General features: G+C 44.3%; 1 protein-coding gene across 2 annotated transcripts; it reads left to right on the plus strand.

Moving 5' to 3' along the window:
* On the plus strand, window positions 1-26428 carry LOC309331941 (uncharacterized protein). Of its 2 annotated transcripts, XM_081844527.1 has the most exons (10): window positions 1-89; window positions 9213-9479; window positions 13969-14277; window positions 15506-16681; window positions 17835-17950; window positions 18255-18387; window positions 21772-21929; window positions 23291-23430; window positions 24213-24539; window positions 25237-26428. In XM_081844527.1, the coding sequence occupies exons 1-10, from the start codon at window positions 50-52 to the stop codon at window positions 25415-25417; spliced, it is 2847 nt and encodes a 948-aa protein (XP_081700653.1). In that variant the 5' UTR covers window positions 1-49; the 3' UTR covers window positions 25418-26428. The 2 variants fall into 2 exon arrangements, with proteins under 2 accessions (XP_081700653.1, XP_081700654.1); XM_081844528.1 differs by lacking the exon at window positions 9213-9479 and having other exon boundaries at window positions 5-89.
* The last annotated feature ends 1346 nt before the right edge of the window (window positions 26429-27774 follow it).

The raw sequence follows: 27774 nt of genomic DNA on the forward strand, positions 1-27774 counted from the left end.
TAAGAGGACCAGGAGCTGCTGACTGAAGCCATGTGTTCACTAGGCAGGGATGAGCCTTGGAGAGGAAATCTGGGCAGACAGCTGTACAGGTGGGCAGATAAATTGTTCCTATAAGGGGGACTTGCAATAAAATTTTGCAGCATATCCCTAAGTCACTAAGTGGCATGCTTCTGTTTTATGGCTATAACTGGCCCCTCAGACTTTGGGTCATATTTAAGGTACAGGAAAAGGAATAGTGACACCTTTCCCCAGCCCTAAATATCTTACTCATATTAAGGTTCTAAAATGCACGGACAACTTCACAAATATAGGAGGTTCCCCAGTTCAGTCATTCGCACTCCAAACTTGTGGAGAGTACCTGGAAAAAGATGCTGAGATTACTAAGCCCCAGCATGGGTTTTTCTCTGTCGTTACAAGCTTGGTGGATCAGGGGAATGCTGTGGACATAGTGTATCTTGATTTCAGTAAGGCTTTGACAAAGTTCCCCATGATATTCTTGTGGAGAAGCTGGTAAAATGTGGGCTGGACAAGGTAACTGTTGGGTGGATTTGTAGCTGGTTGACTGACTGAACACAAAGAGTATTTGCTAATAGTTCACTGTCATCCTGGAAATAAGTGACAAGTGGGGTGCCACAGGTTTCTGTCCTGGGCCCATTGTTGTTCAACATCTTTAGAAATGACATGGATTAAGGCATTGATGGGATGCTCCTCAAATTTGCAGATGACCCCCAACTGGGAGGGGTAGCCAATGTGGCAGAAGACGGAATCAGAATTCAAAATGACCTTAAAAGATTGGAGAATTGGGCCCACACTAACAAAATGAATTTCAATAGGGACAAATGTAAGGTTCTACACTTAGGCGGGAAGAACCAGATATACAAATATAAGATGGGGGACACCTGGCTTGACAGTAAAGAAAGGTAAAGGGACTCCTGACCATTAGGTCCAGTCGTAGCCGACTCTGGGGTTGCGGTGCTCATCTCGCTTTATTGACCAAGGGAGCCGGCGTACAGCTTCCGGGTCATGTGGCCAGCATGATTAAGCCGCTTCTGGTGAACCAGAGCAGCACACGGAAACACCATTTACCTTCTCGCCAGAGTGGTACCTATTTATCTACTTGCACTTTGTTTTTTTTAAAAAATAATATTTATTCAAGTTTTAAAGGTTACAAAAGGAAAAAAGGAAAAACACCAAATTAAGCAAAAAAAAAAAAAAAAGACAATACATCACAATAAGTAAAAACAAACAAACAAAAAACACACCAGAAAAATACAAACAATTAAAAAACAAATCAAACCTTCCCATAACTTATCTTTCATTTGCTTGTTTCCTTGACCTCCTCACACCTCCCTTTTTTGTATTCTAGTTCAGTTAGATATTTCAGCAAATCCTTTCCATCTTTGTTTTTATCCTAATAATTTATCTTAATATACTGTAATTTTACATTCTCTTCTTTCACCAATTAACAATCCATTTTTACTTAGTCCTTTATAACATTTCTGCTAAAACCACATAACTTCATTCCAGCAACCTTCTAACATTCCTTAATTTTACAATGTTTCTGTAAGTAAACTTTAAATTTCTTCCAATCTTCTTCCACCGACTCTTCTTCCTGGTCTCGGATTCTGCCAGTCATTTCCGCCAGTTCCATGTAGTCCATCACCTTCATCTGCCATTCTTCCTGGGTGGGTAGATCCTGTGTCTTCCTATCTACTTGCACTTTGACGTGCTTTCGAACTGCTAAGTTGGCAGGAGCAGGGACCGAGCAACGGGAGCTCACCCCATCGCGGGGATTCAAACCGCTGACCTTCTGATCGGCAAGCCCTAGGCTCTGTGGTTTAACCCACAGTGCCACCCGCATGTACAGTAGTACACATTAAAAGGATCAAGGGGTCTTAGTAGACCACAAGCTCAACATGAGTCAACAGTGTGGTGCAGCAACGAGTCACCTGGCTCACACAAGATCACAGCCCCAAAATATGTGTGCTCCAGTTTTCCTCTGGGCATGTTGGAGGGTATGCTTCAGGCTATCAACATTCTGGTGACATACACAATGCACATTTACAGCACATGACTTCACCCAAGAATCCTGGGAACTACTTTACTTAGGGTGCTGAGAATTGTAGCTCTCTATTGGTTAATTGATTATTTAAAGAAGGTCATGTCTTTAAATATATGGTGGGTATGCAGCATCTGTGAACTCACAGGTTTCTGTCACACAGGTTAGAATAACAGAATCATAGAACTGTAGAGTTGGATGCAATCCTCAGGATTATGTTGTCCAACCCCTGCGGTGTAGGAATCTAAAAGAAATGTAGTATAAAACACTGACAACTGGGAAACACTGGCCTGCAAGGGCTCCAGTTGGAGAACAGCCTTTACCAAAGGTGTCATAGGCTTTGAAGACACTCTAACTCAGGACGCAAGGGAGAAACGTGCTAAGAGGAAGGCACGCTTGGCAAATCCACACCGTGATCAACTCCCGCCCGGAAACCAATATCCCCACAGTGGAAGGACGTGTGGATCCAGAATTGGCCTCCACAGTCACTTACGGACTCATTGTTCAAACCGTGTTTATGGAAGACAATCTTACTCGGCTACGAGGGATCGCCAAAGAGAGAGGTGTAGGACTGTCAACTAAATGCCTTCCCACCTCTTTTTCTGTCTTGGGCTGCAGCTCCCTCCTTGCATTCTTCACCCAGTTTTCACCAGCTTGGCTGGCCACTGCTTTCCTTTTGGGTGAAAACAGAGTAGGTGTCGAGCAGTTCCACCGTCTTTCTGTCACCCAATAGCATGTCTCCATCTTCTCCACGCAAAGGACCTGTTAACTTGCTTGTTCTCTTGCTTCAAGCATAGCCAAAGAAACCTCTTAAAATTATTTTTAACCTCTCTTGCAAGCCTGAGTTCATTCTGAACTTTGGCTCATCTGACCTTCTCTTTGCAAATGTTGGTTACTTGTATATATTTTCCCTTTCTTCCCTTTCTGATACATGCCCTTTTTAAATCTCATCTCTAAGCTCCTTAAGCAGACATACTGGTTTATTTAGGTGCCTCTCACTTTTCTTTCTTCTTAGAATTGTCTGCTTTTGTGACTTCAGGATTCCACCTTTAAGAAACTCTGATCCATCTTGGACCCTCTTCTCTCTATTTCTGACTATGGGATTTCACTGAGTAGTTCCTTAAGCTTTTTGAAATTAGCCTTTGTTTTGACCTTTGCTGTTCATAAAATGTCATTTTCTATGTAGACATATCTATGTCTAGGTGTCCCCATTTCATTTCAACAATGTCAGTTCACTATAGGAGGGAATTACAGTACATTCACGAACTGTCAAGTACTTAATAACATGTTTGTTAGGAAAAGTGCTGGTTAATAGCCCTGAATTGCAGGCTTATTAATAACACTTAATAAGTGCTGGCACTGAAATCATGAGACTGGCTCAGAACATATGAGATGTTTTAAAAACAAAGCCAAGCTTTGATTGGTGTAGTAATTTATTAGAAAAATAAAACAAGTGTAACACAAGGGCAGCAATGCTATGCACAGTTAATATGTGTAAACTCCACGACATAGCAGAACCATTTCTGAGTAAACATGCAATAAATAAATGAATGAAGAATTCTGCTACTAGATCATTTAATTTTTTTGCCAAGAAAAGTTGAATTCCTGTATTAAATATATAAATTGGGCATGTATTTGTAATTCATATTAACTTGTCTAATTTATTTAGGGTTGTTTCCCTAGTTAGGGGGTGGAGCAGGGACTGAAGGGGCACTGAAGCCCCACTACTGGGAATATTAGGCCTCATGTCCTCTCCAGTTTGCATCCAGTGGACTCCCACTGCTGTACACATGATGTTAGCCACAATTCATATTTATCTTGCCATTTCTTATGAAATACTGTGTTTTGACTGCATTTTCCCCAAAACCAGCTTCAATTCAAATTGAGAGAAATAATGACTTACAGTTGGTAATGTGTATACAGGCTTTTCCAGCCACTTTCCTGTTTCAAAGGCTTTAGCAGATAACTGCATTTCAAGACTAGAAAGATGCTTTTTCAAACAAGAAATCTAAAATTATTGGGAATATGATTTCTATGCATTTTTCTGCATTCCTGTGGAATTGTAGCACGTGCATAATTATGATTTTGACTTTTTCAATCTTTGTCTTCTGAAGGCTGGATTCTACAGCACACACACTTACTGCAGGCATATTTTAATATTCTCTTTAATTAGAGGGGCAGATCTGGAAGATCTCTTTTTAAATGAGCATTTAATGCATTTCCATATTGCAACTTCATACTTTTAATGGCTGTGCCTATGAAGCAGTTTCAGCCGAAATGAGCAAACAGCGATGTGCATCACCCTAACTCCAGCACCATCCTAATCCTGGTCGCTAGTGGCGGATAATGATTAGCTGTTGCACACCAGTGCACACATGGAGCTGTTGCCAGACCTGTCACCATCTCTTCCAAAGATCTGAGAAAGGCACGGCTCCTTCAGTGCTACAGTGACTCATAGGATCGAAATATCTGTAGTAATTTAAATTTTTTTTAAAAAAACAACACGTGAATTTTTTAAAGGATAATTATGAGAAATGTTGGATGGAAGTGAAAAAGGATCTAGAAATATGGTCAAATCTGAAGCTATCATTGCTAGGCCGAATTGCTGTGATAAAAATGAATGTATTGCCAAGGATGCTGTTTTTGTTTCAAACATTGCAAATTTTGGATAAAATGGATTGTTTCAAGAAGTGGCAGAGAGATATTTCTAGATTTGTCTGGCAGGGCAAGAAGCCTCGAATAAAATTCAAGATATTAACTGATGCTAAAGAAAGAGGTGGATTTGCCCTGCCAGACTTAAAACTTTATTATGAATCAGCCGCTTTTTGCTGGCTGAGAGAATGGCTGCTTCTTGAAAACACTGACGTGCTGGACCGAGAAGGTTTTAACAATGTATTTGGGTGGCATGCATATTTGTGGTATGATAAGGTCAAAGCACATAAAGCGTTTAAAAACCATATTGTCAGAAAAGCATTATTTAATGTCTGGTTAAGATATAAGGACTTGCTTGAAAATAAAACCCCAAGGTGGTTGTCACCAATGGAAGCGAAGGCTCAGAATAAGCTCAATATGGAGGCCAATTGGCCGAAATATTGGGAAATTTTGGAACAAGAGGGAGACAGATTAAAACTGCAGAGTTTTGAAAAGCTAAAAAATAGAGTGCGAGACTGGCTTCATTACTATCAGATAATGGAGGCATATAATTTGGACAAAAAAATTGGCTTCCAGGTGGAAAAATCAAAATTGGAAACAGAACTGCTAGATCCCAAAATTAAGAATTTGTCAAGAATGTATAACTTGCTGTTGAAATGGAACACTCAGGATGAAACGGTGAAATCAGCTATGATTAAATGGGCACAAGATGTTGGACATAATATTATGATGGCTGACTGGGAACAGTTATGGACCACAGGTATGAAGTTCACGGCATGTAATGCCTTAAGAGAGAATATAATGAAAATGATTTACAGGTGGTACATGACACCAGTCAAGCTTGCAAAAATTTATCATTTGCCCGAAAATAAATTTTGGAAATGCAAAGAGACCGAAAGTACATTCTTTCACCTTTGGTGGACATGCCCAAGGATTAAGAATTTCTGGGAGATGATCTATAATGAAATGAAAAAGGTATTTAAATATATATTTCTGAAGAAACCAGAGGCCTTTCTCCTGGGCATGGTCGGCCAATTGGTGTCAAAGAAGGATAGAACTTTCTTTATGTATGCTACAACAGCAGCAAGAATACTTATTGCAAAGTATTGGAAGACACAAGGTCTACCCACCCGGGAAGAATGGCAGATGAAGGTGATGGACTACATGGAACTGGCGGAAATGACTGGCAGAATCCGAGACCAGGGAGAAGAGTCGGTGGAGGATGATTGGAAGAAATTTAAAGACTATCTACAGAAACACTGTAAAATTAATGAATGTTAGAAGGATGTTGGAATGAAGTTATGTGGTTTTAGCAGAAATGTTATAAGGGTTTAGAAAAAAATAGACTGTTAATTGGTGAAAGGAGGGAAAGTAAAGTTACATTATATTGAGATAAATTACAGAACAAAAATTGGAAAAGATGGAAAGGATTTGCTGAAATAGTTAACTGAACTAGAATACAAAAAAGGGAGGTGTGAGGAGGTCAAGGAAACAAGCAAATGAAACATAAGTTATGGAAAGATTAGCTGTCCCCCCCCCTTTTTTTTCCTTATTGTGATGTGTTGTTTTGTTTTTGTTCAATGTGGTGTTTTTACTTTTTCTTTTTGTAACCTTTAAAATTTTAATAAATATTATTTTTAAAAAAAATAATTTAAAAAAAAGGGCAACCAGAGTTGGAGAAAGATGATCAGTTTCAAGGGCCAACTGGTTGTGATACAAGAGATTCCTTAATATGGTTAATTGCAGCCATTAAATTCATACTGTGACTGTGACACTCTCTCTCTCTCTCTCTCTCTCTCTCTCTCTGTGTGTGTGTGTGTGTAGAGGGTTTAACCTTTTCCTCTATAGAGCAGTTTTCTGATTGATATTACACCAAAGCTGCAATTTGCCCTGTGAGCCAAAACATATTGGTATCAAAGTAGGATATTTTTATGAGTTGCCCAACAGATTTCTGTGAAAAGGGTTCTCAGTATGGATTGTCCCGAGGGCCAAGGATATATCTGACCAGAGTCTCCAATTTTGATGGAAACCGTGAAGAGCTGGTGTTCTGGTGACATGACTCTATGGGAGCTAAGAAGTCTAGGTAATGGCTGGTAGACATGACTCATCTGCATTTCACACACTCACATGCGGCCAGGGAAAGGGGTAAGGTGTCTCTGTCTGAAAAAGGGCAGTAGGACTGAGCAAAAATGACCTCCTAAAATTATTTCCACTAATGGGTGGAGTTGGCAGTCAAATATTTTGCAGTGGAGAAAAGATCTTTACCAACAGGTCAGGATAATATTGAAAAAGATGATTTCAAAATAATTTGATGTCCCAAAGTATTCCTGGAGAAACCCCATCATGTCTAGTTTAGACCTGAGGAAAAACTCTCTCTCCCAGCTTCAGGTATAGTTTTTTACGGGTAGTACCACTTCAGGCTATAAATAAAAGAATGTGACATTTGTAAACCATGGACAATATTCTCCTTGTTTCACCCCAAATCAACCCTGTGTGGAGGCACATGCCACTTCAAACCAATAATGGCAAAACTAACGGAACACATTTATGAAAGATGAGGAAGTCATGGGTAGACTGAGGCAGAAGGAAGCAAATAATACTGGTCGCAAAGAAGACAAACACAACATTTAGCCTGTCTGGAGAATCTGCCCCTTCAGATGAATCATGCCTGCACTGCCCAACACACCAACTGGGACGAGACAGGAGAATAGGCAGTAACCCAGTACTTTGCCTTCTCTGCCTGGGACCCCCTGGTGAGAAGCTGGAAATGCAGGCAGCACACACGTCTTTCACATGGGATGATGAAAGTGGAGGTTTTGACGTAATGGGACTGCCTCTTGCATCATGCGCCCACTTATGTTCAAGCTGCTTTTGCATGGTGAAGTGTGGTGGGGTTTTTGAAAGAAGACGTTAAACTAATTATATATGCTATATAGGTAAAGGTAAAGGGACCCCTGACCGTTAGGTCCAGTTGTGGCCGACTCTGGGGTTGCAGCGCTCATCTCGCTTTATTGGCCGAGGGAGCCGACATACAGCTTCCAGGTCATGTGGCCAGCAGGACTAAGCCACTTCTGGCGAACCAGAGCAGCGCACGGAAACACCGTTTACCTTCCCGCTGGAGCGGTACCTATTTATCTACTTGCACTTTGATGTGCTTTCGAACTGCTAGGTTGGCAGGAGCAGGGATTGAGCAGCGGGAGCTCACCCCGTTGCGGTGATTCGACCTGCCGACCTTCTAATCGGCAAGTCCTAGGCTCTGTGGTTTAACCCACAGCACCACCCATGTCCTGCATACATACATACATACATACATACACACACACACACACACACATACACATATACACATACACATTGGAAAGCATTAATCTTCATGAAAGCAGATTGGCAGCTATTCAGTGTGGAGAAAGAAAGGACAACTGTCCAGCATCCAAACATTGACAAAGATTGCTGCCCCCTCCTCAGGAACCCATACGCTGAATTTGGAAATGGTATCTCAAGATGTGGCCAAACCTATGCCAAAAAAACAGGCAATGTTGCACCAAAGTGATGCTTTTGTCCACCATCTTGACTCAAAATGGCCCCTGGAATCCACACAAGGCTCTGCGCCCCCCCCCCCCCCACCTTGGGAACCTTTGTGCTGAGTTTGGCAACAATACTGGACAAACATTTCCCAAATTATGTTGTTGTTGTTATGTTTTTTAAAATAAATAAGATTGTATTCCTTTGTTGTGTGAACAGTTTTATTAACACTTCTGTACACCACCCTGGAATCTTCTGAAGATCAGTGGTTGCAAAATATTTTAAAGACCCACCCACCCCTTGGGACTAGGTATTGCAGGGAAAGTAGTGGTGACCTGAGTAGGCTGTGGTAAACTTGTCAGTTTGTAACTGAGGTAAGACTGGTAAGCTTCAGAGGAGGAACCTCCAAGGTACCCCAGAGAAGGCAGCTTGGAAGCCATTGCTTTGAGAGATACAGTGGCCATTCTGAGTGTTATGGTGCCCCCAAACAAAGGGCTCATTCAAGGGAAGCTTCACAACCTGCCCAAATCCCTGAGACCATGTTGGACCCCTGTAGGGCCCTCTGCTGCATCAACAGCCAGCAAAACCCCAGGCCCCTCCACCAGAGAGATGCTGGTTTCTGTAGTCACAGACCTGGCAGTGTGCTGGGATGGGCCAGCTAGGCCCTGGAGGCGTCAAATCGCCTTCTCTAACAAGAGCCGCTCACGGTTTCTGCACAGTAGCTGGTTGTGTGCATGCACAGAAGGGCCATTCATTGGAGTGAGACCTCGGAGCCTGGCCAGGTGCTAAGAGACAAACTCCCCTGTCTTAGGTGAGCCGGCTCCCCCAACGGACATTAACTGCCAGAACCCCCTTGCTACTGCCAGAGCTTTCCCTCCATTTGCTCCAGTCAAAGCCCTGCTTTCCCCCTCCCTCCCTCCCTCTTCCTCCCCGTCGTCAGAGTTGTGGGGATGAAGAATATAAACCTCTCCCTGTGCAGGAATATGCGCCGAGTGGGGAAACCAGCCTGGAGCTCTGCAGGCTTGCAGTCTGGAAGGCAGAGAAAGCATGAAGCTCCCTCTCCCTGCTCTCTTTGCCTTGGCTCTGTGGGCTCCCCTTGGCTGGGCTGCCCGGAAAAAACCTGAAAGCCCAAGCAAGGGCTTGAGTTCCTCATCCTCCCCTGCCCTCGATGGGCCAGCCCATCCCGGGAAGCGACGGAAGCAGCAGGCAGCAAGCGAGCTGATCTTGGGGCAGGGTGTGGCGGAAGGTGAGTCAGGGGGAGGCCGTGTGGGTGGTGGAACTGCATCAGGGAGGGGCTTCCAAAGGGGCGTGGCTGAAAAGTGAAGCAGTGGGGACATGAAGTGGGCCGCCGTGCAGACTACCACAAAATAGTGAAATGTACCAAACTGATACAGTCTCTCACCCCTGTGGACACTTGCAGAAAAAAAGGCAACTGTGAAGAAGGGAAGCTCAGCTTCAATACTTTGTGCCCTGTTTGTCTAGCCCCGTCCGTCCTGCAGTGTGTCAGCCCACATTTACAAATAAGAGTTGTCCCACATGCAGCTGGGATTTTGCAGGCAGGCTCAGCTAGAATCTTACCCCGCTGCCGGAACTGGAGGATGCAAAACCAAAAGGAAACGTTCCCACAAGCTGCACACGCTGGAGAGGTAGGGGTTGGTGGTAGTGCCATTTGTAGTATTGCATATGCTATAAATGATGTTGTGGACCATAAATTTGAATGTGTGTAAATTGCGCTACCATGTGAGAATAAGCCCCTTAGCAAGTGGCGTATGGCAGCAACTGGAGCCATTTGGCAAAACTACATGTGAGCCTCTTGGCTATGGCTATGCTAATGAGCCCCAGGCAAACCAAAATGTAATCTAGGGCCCAGATAACAAACATCTGGGGACAAATATGTTCCTTAAGCCGTCAGTTGTTTTTCCTGGGGTAAAAGGACGCACATTTCCCCACATTTTTTCAGTATACATTTATGCATGGAGCTAGCCTCTGCTCAACATTTATGGTTACTTCCACACTGGTATCTGAAATTGCCACCCTTTGTTCACATACTTTTAATGGAGAGAAGAAATTATGCTGTTGTCAAATCATTGTAGTCCATTGGTTTCTGTGTTATTCTCCTGTAATTTGCAGACTTGGTATATGTGTGTGTTTTGGGGGGTTGTCTCCACAGACTGTTGGAGGACTACTGCAGCTTTAAAGTTCCAGTTTGCAGGTCCTCCCCATATTATTGCTTCCTGTTTATTCCGTCTGCAGGGTTACTGCTGAATAACATCTCTTAGGCTGCAATCCAACACGTGCTTTAGACTCTGTAAGATGGACATCAAAGTAAATAGGTTTAGACTGTTAATTGCCCAGTGTGGTGTTCTGATCATGGATGTGGTGGTCGTCTTTAAGTACTTGGGTTTTGTTTTTTTTAAAAAATAGTAAAATAACACTGTTTAGTATAAAAAATAAAAAAGTAAAAGAGCAAGAAAACCAGTAATCAAAGCCTCTCTATCAGACAGGAAGAGAAACGGCAACAGGGACAATTAATTGAGGTTATTCAATCACCAACAATCCTCCAGTCAACGGAAAGAAATAACATGGGCAGGATTTTCATTTTACATGGGCAAGGACTTTTTCTGAATAAAACTTTTTGCCAGCAAACATTGTAGAGAGATTTTAGCTATGGTATATATTGTTTAACAACGGGATAATATTGCTACATGCCACCCCAGTCTCTGAGCAGAGTTAGATTTCAGGCTCCAGGTGCTTATAACAGCAGAGACTGTGGTGTCTTTATGAGATGTGGTTTATTTACTCACCTGTACCGTCTGAGCCTCCAATGGAGGGGCTCCCAGCATCATACTCCAGGAGGGTTATGTGTCTCCTATTCCTGCAGCCTCAGATTCAAAGTGTCCGCTCACATTGTGCTCTGACCTCCCCCAGCCCTTCAGCATGTTGCTGCTTGCAAATTGCAGCTGTATTTCCTCCTGCTTACATCATACCTAACTGCAATCCTGAAACTTCTTGCTCCTAAAAACTCTGGCATTGTCTTCTGCTAACTACCCAGAGCCCAGGGCTGGGCTCCATCCATTTGCTGGCTGATGGCTTATCCCCCCTCTCCTTCTTCTCTGTTAAGGACTCATACTTAGAGGACATCATCAGGCTGGTCTGTATTTTCACACTGCCTGGCAGCCCATCTTACGACTCCAAGCACTGATCAAACTCCAAGACCCACCAGACCCAGGAGTTTAGGGGAGTCAAGGCACCCACAAACTAATACCAATATCACGCTATGCGGAACTTCTGCTTTAATTCCACTTCCAGTTAATATGGAAAGGCAATTCTTGGCAGTTAGCAGTTCTAAAGGACTCCAGCAGCAAATCAACTTAGAAATACAGCCTGAAAGAGCAGTTGTGATTCAGCAGTCATTCATTCAAAGTCAAAAAAAAAAGTGTGGTCTTGTGTATGTGTCCTCTGGCAAGGGCTGACCCAGATTTTTTGATGGATAGCCCCAAGAATCAGCAGAAAATATTCTGTTGATGTGCACAGCGAACTCAGCAAACAAAGTCACAGCATTCATCATGTTATGCTTCACCCAGGATCGACTTGACCCAGACTGCAGTAGCTCCACTGAGAGTATAGAATAAATTAATATTATATGGACCTTTCTAATCCATTTGGAAGGCTGGTCCTGATTGTGCCCCAAAGCGAGCAAGAAGCCAGTGCAGATGAGCAAAAACTGGAGTAATATGTCCTTGCAAGCAACTGGGTTGCAGAATTCTACACCAGCTGAAGTTTCCAAAATAGAATTTAAGGACAGCATTGAGGTGTGCAGTGTAGGGGGAAGTGGACATAAAAGTATTGTGAGGGGAATGTTATTAAAAGGGGCACTGACTCCTAGAGGATACTTGCTTAAATTAGCATTTATGGTTTGTGATAGCTGCTGGCTACTAAGTACTAGACACATCTTACCAGCCATGCTGGAAGTTGAGATCAGTGTCCTATCTGTGTATATGTCTGTGTACAGTGGTACCTCGAGTTACAGATGCTTCAGGTTACAGACTCCGCTAACCCAGAAATAGTGCTTCAGGTTAAGAACTTTGCTTCAGGATGAGAACAGAAATTGTGCTCCGGCGGCCTCATTAGCTAAAGTAGTGCTTCAGGTTAAGAACAGTTTCAGGTTAAGAACGGACCTCCAGAACAAAATTATGTTCTTAACCTGAGGTACCACTATATACCAATGTGAGAGAGTGTGTGCACCAGGAAAAACTTAGTGGTTAAAATGTAGCCAGAAATTGGGGTCGATGGGAAAAGAGGTATTCTGTTAATCTGGCCTTCTTGCTGTTTGAGACATGGTGGAGAAATGCACTGAAGAGTGTGGGCTGAACAAATGACTAATAGCAGATGAGGATGAATGCAAGACAAACTAACCCCAGGATGAACTTTCAAGAAATAAGTTGCCCAAACTCTGTTTGGAGCTCTTGCTTGTTCCCACAAGCTCAAACTATATACATGTAACTAACACATTGTCACAAAAATGCTGTCATAAGGAAATTAGCTGTGTCATGGCTGTCCTTGGAACTCCCTACCACTTGGAGAACCAATAAACTGTGAATATCGAAGGAATGTCTACATCTGCACTATGCATTTAAAGCCCGGTCACCTCGATTCTATCTTGTCTAGCCCTAAATTCTGATCCGATCCATGATCCTGTTTCCCACGGTGGACAGTGAGATGCCTCCGAGGAAGTCAACAAGCCAGACATAAAGGCAATACAGCAGCCTTCTCCCAGTGGCTGGTTTTGACAGACAGATTTATTCTCCAGGAATAAGCCTAATTCTCTTCTGAAGCCGTCCAGGTTAATGATCATCACCACATATTGATCATCACCCATGCATTTTTCTGCCATATTCCTTATCAAAGAAATTATGGTCTTTTGGGGAAGTGGGTTTGTTTGTGTGAGACCTCCCAATCAACTGTAAATGTGTGACTGGCCAGTGAATCCCACCCAAAACAATCGGCCACCTGGAAGTGCCCAGAGAGAAAATCTTTTCTCTGGGGACTTGCTCACACAGACTTCATTTTGTGCAGAGTTCCTAGGAACAGGTCCAGGCTTTAAAGCTTCATGTCCAAGTATTTTGTATTTTATCTCGGCGTTTTCCCCAGGAAAACCTGCATTTTACCACTGAATCGGTGCAAATGGAAATCAGGTTTTCCACAGATGGTCATTTGCTCCATTTCAGCAGTAAAACATGGGCTTTCCCAGGGAAAGCTGTGGGGCAAACACAAAACTGCTTGGTCAGGGAACTTTAAAGCCCGGACCTGTGCCTGGAAAGCAGGGTGCCAAAGGAAGTCTGGGTGAGCCCTGCGCCCCTCATCACATTAGAACCAAGAGTCAGGTTTACCATCCTGCTGTAGTACTCCCAAGGGAAGCGCACTGAATTTTCTGGTAGGACTTATTGGCAGCCGCTGATGCACATGGGAGGGGAAAGGAAATGCCCTCAGAGACACCACTGATGTAGCCCCTTGACCTGCTTCTTGCCCCTAATGATCCCAGGCCTTAGGGGCCAAATCTGATCCTATCTGCTTAATTAGCATAATATGCATACTTTGGTCCTGTTTCCTGATCACTCTGATGAGGCATAATTTTAGAAGCTGACTATTACATAGGTAGGCAGGATGTGCATTTTTCAAATCCTAAGTAAATAACCGAGATGTCGTGGTTTTTGTTTCCCCTTTCGAATTTGCAGAGACCCTCAAATCTGTAGCCAATGTAGAGAGTGTTGCAGGAGAAAAGGGCTTGCGCCAGAAAGGTGGAAAGCCTTCGGTCCTGAAGAACAGTGTCTTGAGGAGGAAGGAGGCAGCGCTCCCCAAGTACCTGAATGGCCAAAATGTGGGGCAGGGAGGTGTGCCGAAGAAGTTGTCCAAATTTGGAAAGAAGGTATTGGGCACAAAGAGAGCAGAGACTGCCAGCAGCAGCATGGGTGCAAAACCAGAATCCGCTGCCCCTGCGACAAACCTCAGCCTGACCCAGGCAGGCAGTATGTACCCTCAGAACGGTATGAACAAGAGTGGGAATAAATGGATGAAGTCCAGCCTGTGAATAAGCTTGGACCAGTTTCATTTTTCAGCTTGCCTACCAGTTTTAGGCTGCAATTCCAAGCATGCTTACTAGGAAGTAAGTCCTGCGAAACTCAGTGGGCCTTACTTCTGAGTAAGGCTTTGTGTGCAGCATACATTTAGAGGAGACACACCCTGCAAAGAGTCCTGGGAACTGTAGTTCACTCCTCACAGAGCTACTATATCTAGTGCCCTTAACAAACTACTTCTAATTGTGGGAATTAGACTTGAAGCTCCCATTTGCAGAGTATGCAGAAGGCAGCCCTGGGCTGTTTGACTCTTTAGTTCTCTTTTCCCTCCTATAAAAACTACGCAATACACTCTCTTTTAAAGTTTAAAGAACATATGACTTTTACTTAGTGTACTTGCAGTTTCAGATTAAATATACAATACAGGTGGATGTTTCTTTTAGTCACTAAAACATCTCACCTAGATTAAGCTGTTGCAGACTAACAAACATTTACAGACTGATGATACTGACTCCAAGGCAGACAGCAGCACAACACAAGACACCTGCTGCTCTGACTGCTAAGACTCACAAGACTGTGAATAACAGAACCAACGGAAATCACAAGGTCCTACGGCCCCTTCAAACATCAGCCCTTGACACATGCATTTTGGATGCTAACATCCCACACTAATCTCCGTGGAGGTTAACTGTACAGTTAATACAGGTAGGGTTGATGCTCAGGCTGTCGGGAGCCCCAGAGAAGTGCACTCCTTTGGGACGCTTCCTTTATCAATGGTGTTTATTTGGTAACAGTCGTGGGGAGCTGCAAGGTGCCATTTTTAGCTACCATCAACATAGTGTTGCCAAGGGGCCCTGTGGGAAATGTAAAACGGTGGCATGCAGAAGGCCTCTTCCGAGAGACCTGGCTCCAAGCACAAGGCACCTGCATCTGATAGTGGAGTTCAACATGTGGCTGAGTGGAAGACTGATCTAACCCATGACTCCCCGTTTGAATGAACAGCTGGGCAAGAGAGAGAGTGAGCCATGCTGCCTTTGTGCAGGGCAACTACCTGGTCAATGGTGCCCCAAGTTAATCAAGGACTGTTAATTAGGTATTGGGCCCCCTGTTAGGTGGGGGTGGAGCGGAGATGGGTCATGTAGGTGCCAAAATGTCTTAGTCTGCTTTGCCTTTCATTGCGCATCTCTTCTCTCTACAGGTTTGATCCACGTAGAGAAAGCACCAGTGAGGGAACCTGTTACCCCGCAGAAGGCAAAGGCAAGAAAGGAATACGCTGTCACATCTAGGAATAGTACTCGGATACAGATAGGAAAAGTGCCAGGCCCTTGGCATGGAAATGAAAGCCAGGCACTCTCTAGTCCTAGCCACAAAAATACTAGCAAGGCAAAAGAAGGGAAGGAGCCCAGAATAATCCAAAGCAATGCCAGCCGGGCACTGCTGCAGAAGGAGAACATCTCTCCCCACAGGAACACCAGCAAGCCAGCATCAAGAAAGGACCATGGCCCCTTCTTCAGAAATGCCAGTCACACCCCAATGCGGAAAGAGTATAGTGGCCTCACTAGGAATGGCACTCAGGCCCAGGGAGTGAAAGAGCCCAGGCTTCTCCCGAAAAAGGCCAGCAAGGCACAATCAGAGAAAGAACATGGCATTCCATCGGTAAACACCAGTTGGCCACTGACACGGCAAAAGCAGGGCATCTCCCAGAGAAATGCTAGCCAGGCACAGATGAATAAGCGGCTCAAAGTTGCTCACATAGATGCTAGCCAGGCACTGTCAGGGAAAAGGCTCATCACCCCAAACAGGAATACCAGCTGGGTTGAGGTCAGGAAGGAGCCCACCCTTACCCATAAGAATGCCAGCCAGGCAGCGCCACAGGAAAAACCCAGATTTTCTCACAGGAATGCCAGCCAGGCATTGCCAGGGAAGCAGGATGGCTCCCAGCAAAGGAATACCAGTTGGGCAGAGGTTAACAAGGAGCACAGACCTTCTCACCAGAACGCCAGTTGGGCATTGCCAAGGAAAGACTCCAGTTCTTCCCGCAGAAATGTCAGTCGGTCACTGGCAGGGGCCGAACATGCCATCCTGCACAGGAAAGGTGGACAGGCACGAGCAAGGAATCTGCCTGGTGTCCCCTTCAGAAATGTCACCCAAACTGAGGCTGTGAAAGAGCAAAACGTATCTCATAAAAATGTCTTCAGAGCAGGAGGCACACCAAAATGGCAACCTGCCGTGCCAAAGGAAAGAGATGAACCCATAATGCCATCCTTGCCTGTGACCTGCCTGCTTTCTGAGCATGCCATCGCTTGTGGCAATGCTCGCCTGAAACATGTGCCCAAGCTGAGTGACACTGCGCTCAGAACTCTCTACCTGGCAGGTGAATATCTGAGACAGGAAAGGGATTTTTCTTCTTCACCAACCTGTGCTTCTCCAGCTTCTCTTTCCTCACCTCATTCCCAGTGTAAACACTCTTCTGGGCCCAATAACTGGCTTATCGTGCAAACCTATACATGTCTACTCAGAAGTAAACTCCACTGAGCTCAGTAGGACTTACTCCCAGGTAAATGTGTATAGGATTGCAGCCTTGTTCAGTCGATACTCTGCAGTGCGCTCATTATTAATGATCCTGCTTTCAATACTATTTGTGCCTGCAAAGTTTTCAGGTGATCAGACTGTTTAATTTCCAATCAGTGCTGAAATCCTTTTAACTTTTCATACCACAAATGTTTTGGTGTGTTTTTCCTCTTGCTTTTGTTGCACTGTAGCCCCTCTGGACAGCAATAATGTGGTAGCATTGGGGAAGCATCACGGAACAAAAAATAAAGCAGGAAAAAATCCACCACTATAATTGTGCGAGGATATGTTGCAGAAGGCACTTGCAGCCAAACACCAGTTTGGAAGGGCCCTTTCTCCCCCTTTTCCAAATGTCTGTGTGGTGGATAGAAGCCAGCTAGATCTGGAATTCCCAAAAGGTTTGTGTGCTGCTGGGATCAATATCATGACTTTTGCTCCGACAGGAACCCAAATACAGGGGCCCATCAATGTATCACAGGAGGTTAGCACTAACCATAGTTTGCCTGCAAACTTGTGGTACTGGGAAGCAGAGACTGGAGGAGGGAATTGGTGCACAGGAAGTGGGAACGTAGGTCATTCAAACCATGGTTATGAGGAGGGAAAAGATGGAACGAGACTATGAGGATGGAACATAAGGATGATTTAACAGGGAAATAACTATAGACTAACATGGACAAATATGTTACTGAGATTTGATGGGCTATATAGATATACCTGTATGCATAATTTTGTGTCTTATAAGGATCATATGAGGATTATTAATGTGTTTCATTTTCTCTTTCTCTTTAGTTGTTTCTGTTTGATAAATTGTTTTCTATTATTCTCTTTAGTTTAGTTGGAATTTTATAGAATATTAGTTTGAAAACCTTTAATAAAATTGATTTTTTTAAAAAGTTGCCATTACAAGGCCCAGAGCGTGATCTTCTCTGTAACCTTCCATCTTTTATGCTTCCCAGAGAATGAGATCACACATGTCCCAGCTGGGATTTTCTTGGGGTTGCCCAATCTAGAATGGCTGGATCTCAGCAAGAACAAGCTGGATTCTGCAGGTCTGCACCCAGAAGCTTTCAAGGTGAGTGGAGACGGGAAAGACCTTTTGCTATGAAGGGAAGGTTCAGAAGCAAAGAGGGAAGTCAATTTATTCGGGGGTGGGGATGACTGAGGGGGAAATAGATTATTACAGGCACTTTTGGAGATCAATTACTCCTAACTTCTTCAATTAAAGGAGATTCTGAAACTAGGACTGTACATGCAAAGAATGTGTTGGGCCATTGCTCTATAATTTGCCCATTTGCAAGACAATAATACCCAAATCATTTCTTTATGGCTATTGAACACGATCACAACCCCGTCAGTGCCTTTCTTCTTCCATGCAGAATCTCACCAAGCTGAAGCGCCTGAATCTGGATGGGAACCACCTCACTGCAGTCCCAGCTTTGCCCAGTTCACTACAAGAGCTAAAGATGAATGACAATAATTTAGAAGGACTTCAGAGACACAACTTCCGAGGTAGGGGTCACTTTATAAGAAGTCCTTCCTTGGATGTGTGTGTGTACTTTGCATATGACCAGAGGCCCTCATTCCTAGGTGCCGGAATTTTTGTAAACACAAGGCGGCACCCTATTAAGTCACATTTCCTATAGATTTCTGAAACTCTGGGATAGATACCTAGGGGCTCATCTATACTTCCTGCTGTTCTGCCACTTTCCTCAGGGAAAGGTGCTCTTTAACACTCAGTCGGAACAAACAGTAATTCAGATTTTCTTAGGATTGAAGTTTGCTCCTATTTAGCACTAAAGTTCAGGTTTTCCCTGGAGAAGGAGTGGGGCAAGCAGAAAACTGCTCAGATCCCCATGGTTTCTAGGCATGGAACGAATGGAAGTGTGCAGAAGCCCTTCATCATTAGGAAAAAAAATATACATTTTCCATAGCAAAGAGAACTTCACTGAGACATGGAAATTATATCATTATTTATTAAATTTCTATACTGCCCTTAATCTGAAGGTCACAGGGTAGTTTACAATATAAAAACACAAAAATACATACCATAGTAAGAAATGAAAACAATACCCCATATACACAACTTAAAAGGCCACAGATAGTTTAATTGGCCAAAGGGCTCTTGAGAAGGTTGCTTGTGGGCATTTCTGTAGAATAGCCGCTATTAATATTTAAGATTGTGGTGGCGATTACAACCTCTCTGTTTTATGATCTCCACATTTTAGGCAGGACTAGAGCTATGGCAACCGCTTAATAAGATGTTAAGAATTCGTTCCTTTGCTCATGATTTGCTACATTTATAGGCCACTTTGCTGCCAGGGAACCCAAGGCAGCATACAGTTCTCCCCCACCCATTTTAGCCTCACAACAACCCTGCGAAGTAGGTGATGCTGAATGATAGTGCCTGCCCAACATGAATTCTGTGGCTGTGTGGGAATTTGAATCCTAGTCTCCAGAGTCCTAGGGCACATTCTTATTTCCCTTTGCCCCCCTGCTGCCTTGTGGAACATATTCAGGGGAAGAAAAGGCTGAGGAGCAAATCCTACACAAATCTGGAGTGGAGTTTCCAAGACAGTTGGATGCCATTTTGTACATGTTGTTTCTGGCAACTCCTGCAGCCCAGCTGGTGCCAAACTCATTTCTTTGCTTTCCTTTGGAGAGGCCAAGAGGGGGAGGGGCTTGTCATCTGGGCAGCCCAGGACCTCTAGACCAGGAGTCAGCAGCCTTTTTCAGCCATGGGCCAGTCCACTGTCCCTCAGACCATGTGGAGGGCTGGACTATATTTTGAAAAAAATAATGAACGAATTCCTATGCCCCACAAATAACCCAGAGATGCATTTTAAATAAAAGCACACATTCTACTCATGGAAAAACACGTTGATTCCTGGACCGTCCACGGGCCAGATTGAGAAGGCGATTGGGCCGCATCCGGCCCATGGGCCTTAGGTTGCCTACCCCTGCTCTAGACACACTGACCAGGCTTGCACCCCAGGGAGGTCACTTCAGGCAATGTGATTCTCCAGCAGTTTGGCTCCCTGCCCCCCTGGAGGCACACTCCATTGTCTCCCAAGACAGACAGGTGCCAACAACTTCTGAGGAGAGATGCATAGGCTTGTATTGTAAACCCTTATAGGCAAATTACATTGCAGATAACGGTGTCTGGCGCAGCCATACACAGTGCACACACATGTTATCAAGATGCACAGTAGAACAATTACATAACGGGATGCCCGGCGATTTCAAGTGACCTCATTTTGCTAACAGCATCCATGTGTCTAAATGACCTGAAACTATTGCCCAGACACATTGAAAGTAGACAACAGTAGCAAAAAGAGATCCCCCACATAAACAAATCTCATGGATCGCTACTACAAAGGCAAATCTAGATATGTTGTCCCCCCCCCCCCCGCATTGTCCTTTGACAAAGCCAGCACTCTACTGAATGCAATGCACTGTTTTCATGCAGACATGTTATGCTATTTCCAATATCGGTGTGAAGATCTTCTATCAGTTTGGAAGCCAGGAAGCCTGCTATTACTGGTCTAGTGTCTTTCTGTTTCTATAACTGCCCAGTGCTGGATGTGTGTGGGTTGTTTCCTGAAAAGTTTGTTAGCAGCTGATAAACGGGGGCTAAACAGGAAGCTGGGATACACACTGGGCCTCCTGGGAGCAAGTTCTGTTGCTAACAGAGGCCCGTTGTTTCTACTCTGTCCATCCTGAGAGTGTTCCAGCAGTGGAAACTGAAAGGAAATGTAAAAACTGGACTAATATGCTTACATGCATTAATTTTATATAATTTGAAATTTTTGTTCCTTAACAATTGGGGGATTCTGATAGCTGTGTTGCCGATATATTTATCCCCTGTTAAACTGTTGTTGTCCCTGTGTCTTTCCAAGCACCCTGGGGAGGCAGAAATTTGGCAGGTGAAGCTTTCTCCATTCTTTGCTAAATCCCTCCATGTCAGCGAAAAGGCAAAGCTTAAGAGCAAGGCTGGTAATGGGAGGCAGGGTGGGGGTGGGCAGAGAGGGGAATATTTGACCCATATTCAAATGTATATTGACCTGCATATCAGTCCTGTATTTCGGTTGCGGGGGGTAGCCCTCTTAGCTTCTGTGAGGTCCTCCTTTGCAGCTGTTTTTCAAAGGCTATGGGGGGCATGATTTGGTTAAACCTGAAGGAATTCAGGGAGTGAGATTAGTGCATTTCCTTAAGGGGTGCTCTGCCTGTCCCAGTATAATTCCAGCACTGGACTGATTTCTGAATGTCATTTCATAATACATTTGGGGAGCCCCCCTTCTCATCTCATACATGAGCCTTCAAAGAATTAATTCTGCCACAGCACTGTGATGGCACATCCAGACTGTTGTTATTCTTGCAGGTACAATTAAATGGCATAGCAGCAAATTTATATTGCACAATTAAAACAGCTTCAGTGGTCTTGTGCAACAAAACTGTCCTCCCCTCAAAAAAACTGGGCTTTCTGCAGCAAGGAAATGTGATGGGAAGGAACAGGGAAGTTTCTTTATTGTAGTTGTGGGGGGAACTTGCTCTTTTATATTTTGAAAATCAATCAAAATCAATCAAAATCAATCAAAATCAATCAAAATCAATCAAAATCAATCAAAATCAATCAAAACCAATCAGTCAGTCAATCAATCAATCAATCAATCAATCAATCAATCGGATGGGGAAATGCCCCAGAAAGTGTGGGATATGCTTGAGGCAACATCATATCACCTTTCTGCAAAGAAATAACAAATGCTTAATAAATAGCTGCCACCATATAATGTTCCCACAATCTTCCTGCCAAACATCATCAGGATGAATGCTCAATAAGCAGGTTGGCTGCAAGTGGTCAGAGGGCATTCATGGATTCATCTCTCCTCTGCACAGGCCTTTTCAAGCTGCTCACTCTGGAGCTGGAGGCAAATGAGCTGCATGATGGGAACGTGCTCCCCACCACCTTCAAGCCCCTGAGCAGACTCATCTACCTGCGACTGGATCGGAACCGCTTTCGAGCCATCCCATCAGGTTTGCCTGCCTCCTTGCAGGTGAGCACAGCAGGGGTTGTTCTTTGTAACAGGACCAGACCCTAGTCAGGGGGCTGTCAGCTGAACCAGGAGCCAAACCTGGTAGGTCAAAGGGTATAATGCAATGTATGAGATTTGAAAGGAATACCGTACAGCAAGCAATGTCCAACTTCAAAGAGGCTGTGAACTACTACCCAGTATCAAAAACGGGCAGTGATCTACCCCAGGCATAGGCAAACTCGGCCCTCCAGATGTTTTGAGACTACAATTCCCATCATCCCTGACCACTGGTCCTGTTAGCTAGGGATGATGGGAGTTGTAGTCCCAAAACATCTGGAGGGCCGAGTTTGCCTATGCCTGATCTACCCATTGTCATTCTTCAGCTTAAACATACTCTTCCCGCCCCCCCCCCTTAACACATGTGTTTTAAGCTGTGCTTATTTTAGACCCCCTCTGGGCCAAACTGGTCTGTCTGTGGGTCTCTCCTGCCCGCTCCACCCTAGAAGGTCACTAGCTGGGCTAGTGGTATGCACTGCAGAGCTCTCACCTGGCGCCGCTTCTCCTCTGGGCAGCAGCCAGGATAGAGAAAGAAGCTCTGAAGTGAGCCAGTGATGTCTGCATTGTCTCCTCAGGGCAGCAGCACCACTGTCCAAATCAGCCAAATACTGGGCACAGTACTGCACCTAAGATTAAAACTGCAGAGTGGAAGGAAAAGAGGACCATTTTCTGCCTCCCCATTTCCAGCTACAATATGAAGACTGGAGAAGAGACCCTCTTAAGAATATTAGGGGGTGGGCAGGGGAAGGACTAGACCATGTGAAAAGGGAATATTTTAGCTGCAGTTCATTCATTTTCAGCTTTGTATTCTTGTTATAAAAAAGTGTGCCTAGACATTCCATTGTTAAACCTAGGTTTAAGGATTCCAATTACTGTATCTCCTAGCCTTCATGTCTCAGTTTCTAGCACGGCAACCATGGGAGGGGTGTATATGTTGCCCTCATGTCCTTGTGGACTTCCCAGAGTCACCTGGTTGGCCATTGTGTGAAACAGGATACTGAACTAGGGCTGGTCCAGCAGGGTTATTTCCCTCTGCTCCTGTGATACCACCTTCATCTCTCTTTAAAGATGACTGTCTCCAGTCCAGCCCCATTTAACTTGTCTCATTCCGGAGTTCTTCTGTATGTTGTTGTTTTAGAGGTGGATGGGTTGTGTGAGATAGGTACTGGATTTGTTTGCGACACAAAGCTGGACAGGGACTGGGCAGAACTGGAACCAAGGAAGGGGGGGATGCTGGAATCAACTGTGTGGTGTGTGTGTGTGTGTGTGAAGCTGAAGTCATATTAAAAGACAGATTTAAAATAAACAGTTTCCCACCCTTGCAGGAGCTTCACCTCGACTCTAATCGCATTGAGGAGGTGACCGAGAGTGTCCTCAACAAAACCCTGAACCTCACTGTGCTGGTTCTGAGCAACAACAAACTGCAGGAAGATCGCATTGCTCCACGTGCCTGGATAAACCTCCCGTGAGTACCTCAGCATCATTTTCTCATACCAGTGATACTCCAAAAGGAGAGGGTATGAAAAAATCCAGATTGAGGGGGGAGGGGAAAGTGTGGGAAGGTGATTTGGAGGTGACTGTCATTTTTTAAAAAAACAAATTTATTTAAGTTCTCTTTCAAATTGTGAGGTTTGATTAACAAATCTATTTCTTTTATCTAATTTGAACAATTCATTAAGTTGATGATATTGTAATCCTGTTACTATACTTATCTTCTCCAGACCTTTTTATTTTAACATCTCCATCCATTAAGAATCTCTACATGTTGCCTACTCGTTTTTCATATTTCATTTTTTCACTGATATAGCTTCTATGGGAGAAAGCCACAAAGGTGTCTTTTTCTAACCAATTTTTATATTTATCTCATATAAATTCTTCCTGATAACATGATTCATGAAACCTTTATACATTTTAACTTTAACATACCATAAATATGAATGCGAGCCAAACTTATTGCCATGTCCTTCCAAGTCTAACACCTGTGTATTTTTCAATACTAACCACTCATCTAGCTAGCAAAGACAAAGACAAGATGCCTCATAATAAAGTTGTAGGTCTGGCTGGAGGTAACTGTCATATGGACAAAAGAAGTTTATCGTCCATATTAAACTACAATATGCCCCCAAGTGCAATGTTTTCCCCAAGGAAGGGAATGGCAGCAATTCATGTATATAGGAGGAAATCCAGGACACCAGTGTTGGGAACTCAGGAATCCCCAAGGGCTGTGTGTGTCTTTTTCCTCCTCAGGAAGCTGGAGGCCTTGGACCTGTCTCACAACCGCCTGGTGCACGTGCCTTCATTTCTACCCCGGCACCTGAAGCAGCTGACTCTGCACCACAACCGCATTGAGCGCATCCCTGGCTACGTCTTTGCCCATATGAAGCCTGGCCTGGAGTTTCTGCATCTGTCACACAATGCACTGCGGGACGATGGCATCCACGCCGTCTCCTTCCTAGGGCTCTACCGCTCCCTTGCTGAGCTGCTCTTGGACAACAACCAGCTCCAAGCCATTCCCCGTGGCATCCTGAACTTAAAGGGGCTGCAGGTTCTGAGACTGAGCCACAACCGCATCAGGTAAAGCAGGGATGGGGAGACAGTGGCCCTTTGCATAGTTATTGGACTCCACTTTGCATCATTCCTGACCATTGGCCATGCTGGCTGGGGCTTGTGGGAGTCCATCAGTAATGAGAAAGGCACAGGTTCTCCATCTCCAAAAGAGAGCCTGCTCTGCTCCTTGCTCCTTTGTGCTCCTTGCATCCACAAGCGATGAGAAATCCTAGGGCATTACAGTCAGTCTGTTTGGAGAAAAGAGTGCTGTGGGGACTGGTGGCGTTTGTGTAAAATCTGAATGTATATAAATAAACCAATTAGCAAGCAAGCACGCAGGCAGACCAGCACACAACAGAACATCTATTGTCAGGCTCCGCAGGCAACTATTTTAAATACAGTACCTGGTATCTTGAGGTTGTATTTTGCTCCTGGGATAAAACACGGGAAATCAGATTCCTAGCCTTGCTACTCTCACCCTCATTTTAAAGATGACTTATGTGAGTCAAGAAGTTTTAATTTCATTCTCCTATTATCCATGAACTCACTACTACATTGTCTTGGGTAAGCCAGTCAGCACCTCTCCTGACCAAACCTGTAATATGGGGATCATGCCCAGACGCCTCACAGGGTTGTTGTTTGTACTGCGGAGAGAAGGTACTGTATGTGAAGCCCTGTCAAGGGCTGCATGATGCTGAGGGTTCTTAGTCTCTCTTCCTGGCAGGCATGTCCCCCTGAACTCTGTCTGTGACACGCGAGTGGCAGAGGACTCGAACATTGTGTCGATGCACCTGGAAAACAACTTGATTGACCGCCGCCGGATCCCACCCACAGCCTTCTCCTGCATCAAAGCCTACCACAGTGTAGTGTTGCGGCCGCAACAGAATGAAGAGGACGACTACTAAAGGTGCCTTGCAGATCACTCACAACAGCTGTGAGGTGGTCACAAGCTATGGGACCAAACACTGTCCCAACCTGAGGGCATGGGGAGAGATATTGCTCTTCAAGACATCACAGTGCTGCAGGGGCAAGAAAATAGGCACCTGTCTCTTCTCTGTCACTTGTTTCATGCTTCCCACTAGAGGCTTCAGGGGCAGTCTTTTAAGGAATCAGGTTTTTTTGTGATGAGAGAGTACTGGAAACATTACAAATGTACAAAGGTGAACACAGATGGCCAGGCGAATACCTAGCAGACAACATTCCACACAGACACCCGGTGCCCCCAAAACAGCAGCATATCTTTGAACCTCTCTTGTCATCCTGCTACAAAACTCAAGGCTTCCGTGTCCTTTGCTGACTCTGTTGCAGCACCAGACTCTTCTTCAAGCAGGTGGACAGGACAGTTAGCTTGTTGCCACCGGTTAATCAAAGGCCTTTAGCAGGAACCTTTAGCAAAGCAATTGTGAAAAAGCCTTGAGAGAAGTTCTTCTAGTGCAGGCATGGAGAAGCCTGTGGCCCTTCAGATGTTGCTGGACTCCAATTCCCATCATCCCTGACCATTGGCCGTGCTATGCTCAGGCTGGTGGGAAATGAGAGTCCAAAGGCAGCTGAAAGGCCACCAATTCCACATCCCTAAACGAGATCTTCTGTCTGGCACCAGAAGGTAGATAGGTTTTGTTATGGATGGTCTGTGTTTTGTCATCTGTATGGTACTGACAACATTTCCAAGGGCGTTGTTTCTACTCTCCCTCCCATTGTAGTCAGCACCTGAGGCTTTTACCACCTCATAACCCTCCAAATTCTGCTACATATAAAGAGTGAGGGGGGTGCATTCCAGACTCTCTCTCTTTAGACTTTCCACAGCAAAAACTCACAATATGGTAGCATTTTCTCTCCGGTGTATCAGTTTGATAAGAAGTTTTCTTTTAAAACAACAACAACAAATGAACACAAATTCTATCAGACAGCTCAGTGCTCTTATCCAACCTCCTTTTTATGTGGTAAATGTTATTAATATGTCTGGTGCTATATACTTTCTGTATTTCTTCACTTACGTTGAAATCTTTCACAATTGTTTTATGTATAACTGTTTTTGCTCTTTCAATTTGTGAATTAAAAAACCTTCTTTAAATAAAATAAAAAATAGTTTAAAACATATTAATTCAAGTGTTTTGTTTTCTGCTGCACCTTACTTAATCATTCCTAACAGTGACCCAGGATATACAGTGGTACCTCGGGTTACAGAAGCTTCAGGTTACAGATGCTTCAGGTTACAGACTCCGCTAACCCAGAAATAGTACCTCAGGTTAAGAACTTTGCTTCAGGATGAGAACAGAAATCACGCCGCCACGGCGGCAGTGGTAAGCCCCATTAGCTAAAGTGGTGCTTCAGGTTAAGAACAGTTTCAGGTTAAGAATGGACCTCCAGAACGAATTACGGTAAGTTCTTAACCCGAGGTATCACTGTATCTCAAAGTTTAAAGTTAACACTGACTCCTTTGAGAGGGAGAGGATGAGCTTGCGGTTTGCAAACCATATGACGAAACAAATGCTCTTGACCCAAAGTTCAAAACACTGATATGCCTCATGAAGAGTAAAAAAGTCAACTTGGCTGCAACTCATGAACAACAAAGATGCTGGGTGCTCCTGTGCGAAAGGCCACACTATGCTTGTTTATAACTGATTTCCAGTAAAGCAGTGGACATTGAAAAAGCTGCTGAAACTTCTGCATCACCCTTTGCAAAACGTTGTGTACTGTTACATGAACCCCAATCTCTGAGCAGGAAAAGGTTTCAGGAGTTCCAACATGTCCCTCAGATTTGGTTTCCTTAGAATGAAGGTCACTGGGCTGATGGCATTTCTGTGATTAGAAGGTTTAATTTACACATATACAAACTGAGCACAAACTGGAAGAGTCACAGCATTAACATTCCAATAGACGCATGGAGATTTCCCATAGCATTCACTTCTCACAGAGAGCAAATAAGGCCTCTTCTGTCCCCTTTCACAGACACCATGATGACACTGCCTCCAGCCAGGGGAGCAGAGAAAGACATTCCCCCAGCAATGTAATTTGTATGGCAACACATCTGCACTTGGCCCTTTTTTTGTTAAGCAAAGGCCCACAAGGCTCAAACCCATGGCCCTGAAATTAAGAGTCTCATGCTCTACTGACTGAGCTTTGTTTCAACTTGCTCAGCGGCAAGAGGTGCAGAATCTCTGGCCCTCAGACATAATCCGTTTGACCCTCAAGCCTGTTTTTGGGTAAGCCTTGGGCATGGATCCCTTGGCTCCATCAGGATCTGGCATGTTTTGGCAGCACT

Source organism: Podarcis erhardii (assembly GCF_964252035.2).
Source record: "Podarcis erhardii genome assembly, chromosome: 17".
In the NCBI taxonomy this organism is placed as follows: domain Eukaryota; kingdom Metazoa; phylum Chordata; class Lepidosauria; order Squamata; family Lacertidae; genus Podarcis; species Podarcis erhardii.

Coding starts and splice junctions, on each gene's coding strand:
- LOC309331941 (XM_081844527.1), top strand. CDS start 50: ATGAGCCTTGGAGAGGAAATCTGGGCAGACAGCTGTACAG. Junction 14,278..15,505: donor CAGTATGTACCCTCAGAACG/GTATGAACAAGA, acceptor TTCTCTCTACAG/GTTTGATCCACGTAGAGAAA. Junction 24,540..25,236: donor CTGAGCCACAACCGCATCAG/GTAAAGCAGGGA, acceptor TCTTCCTGGCAG/GCATGTCCCCCTGAACTCTG.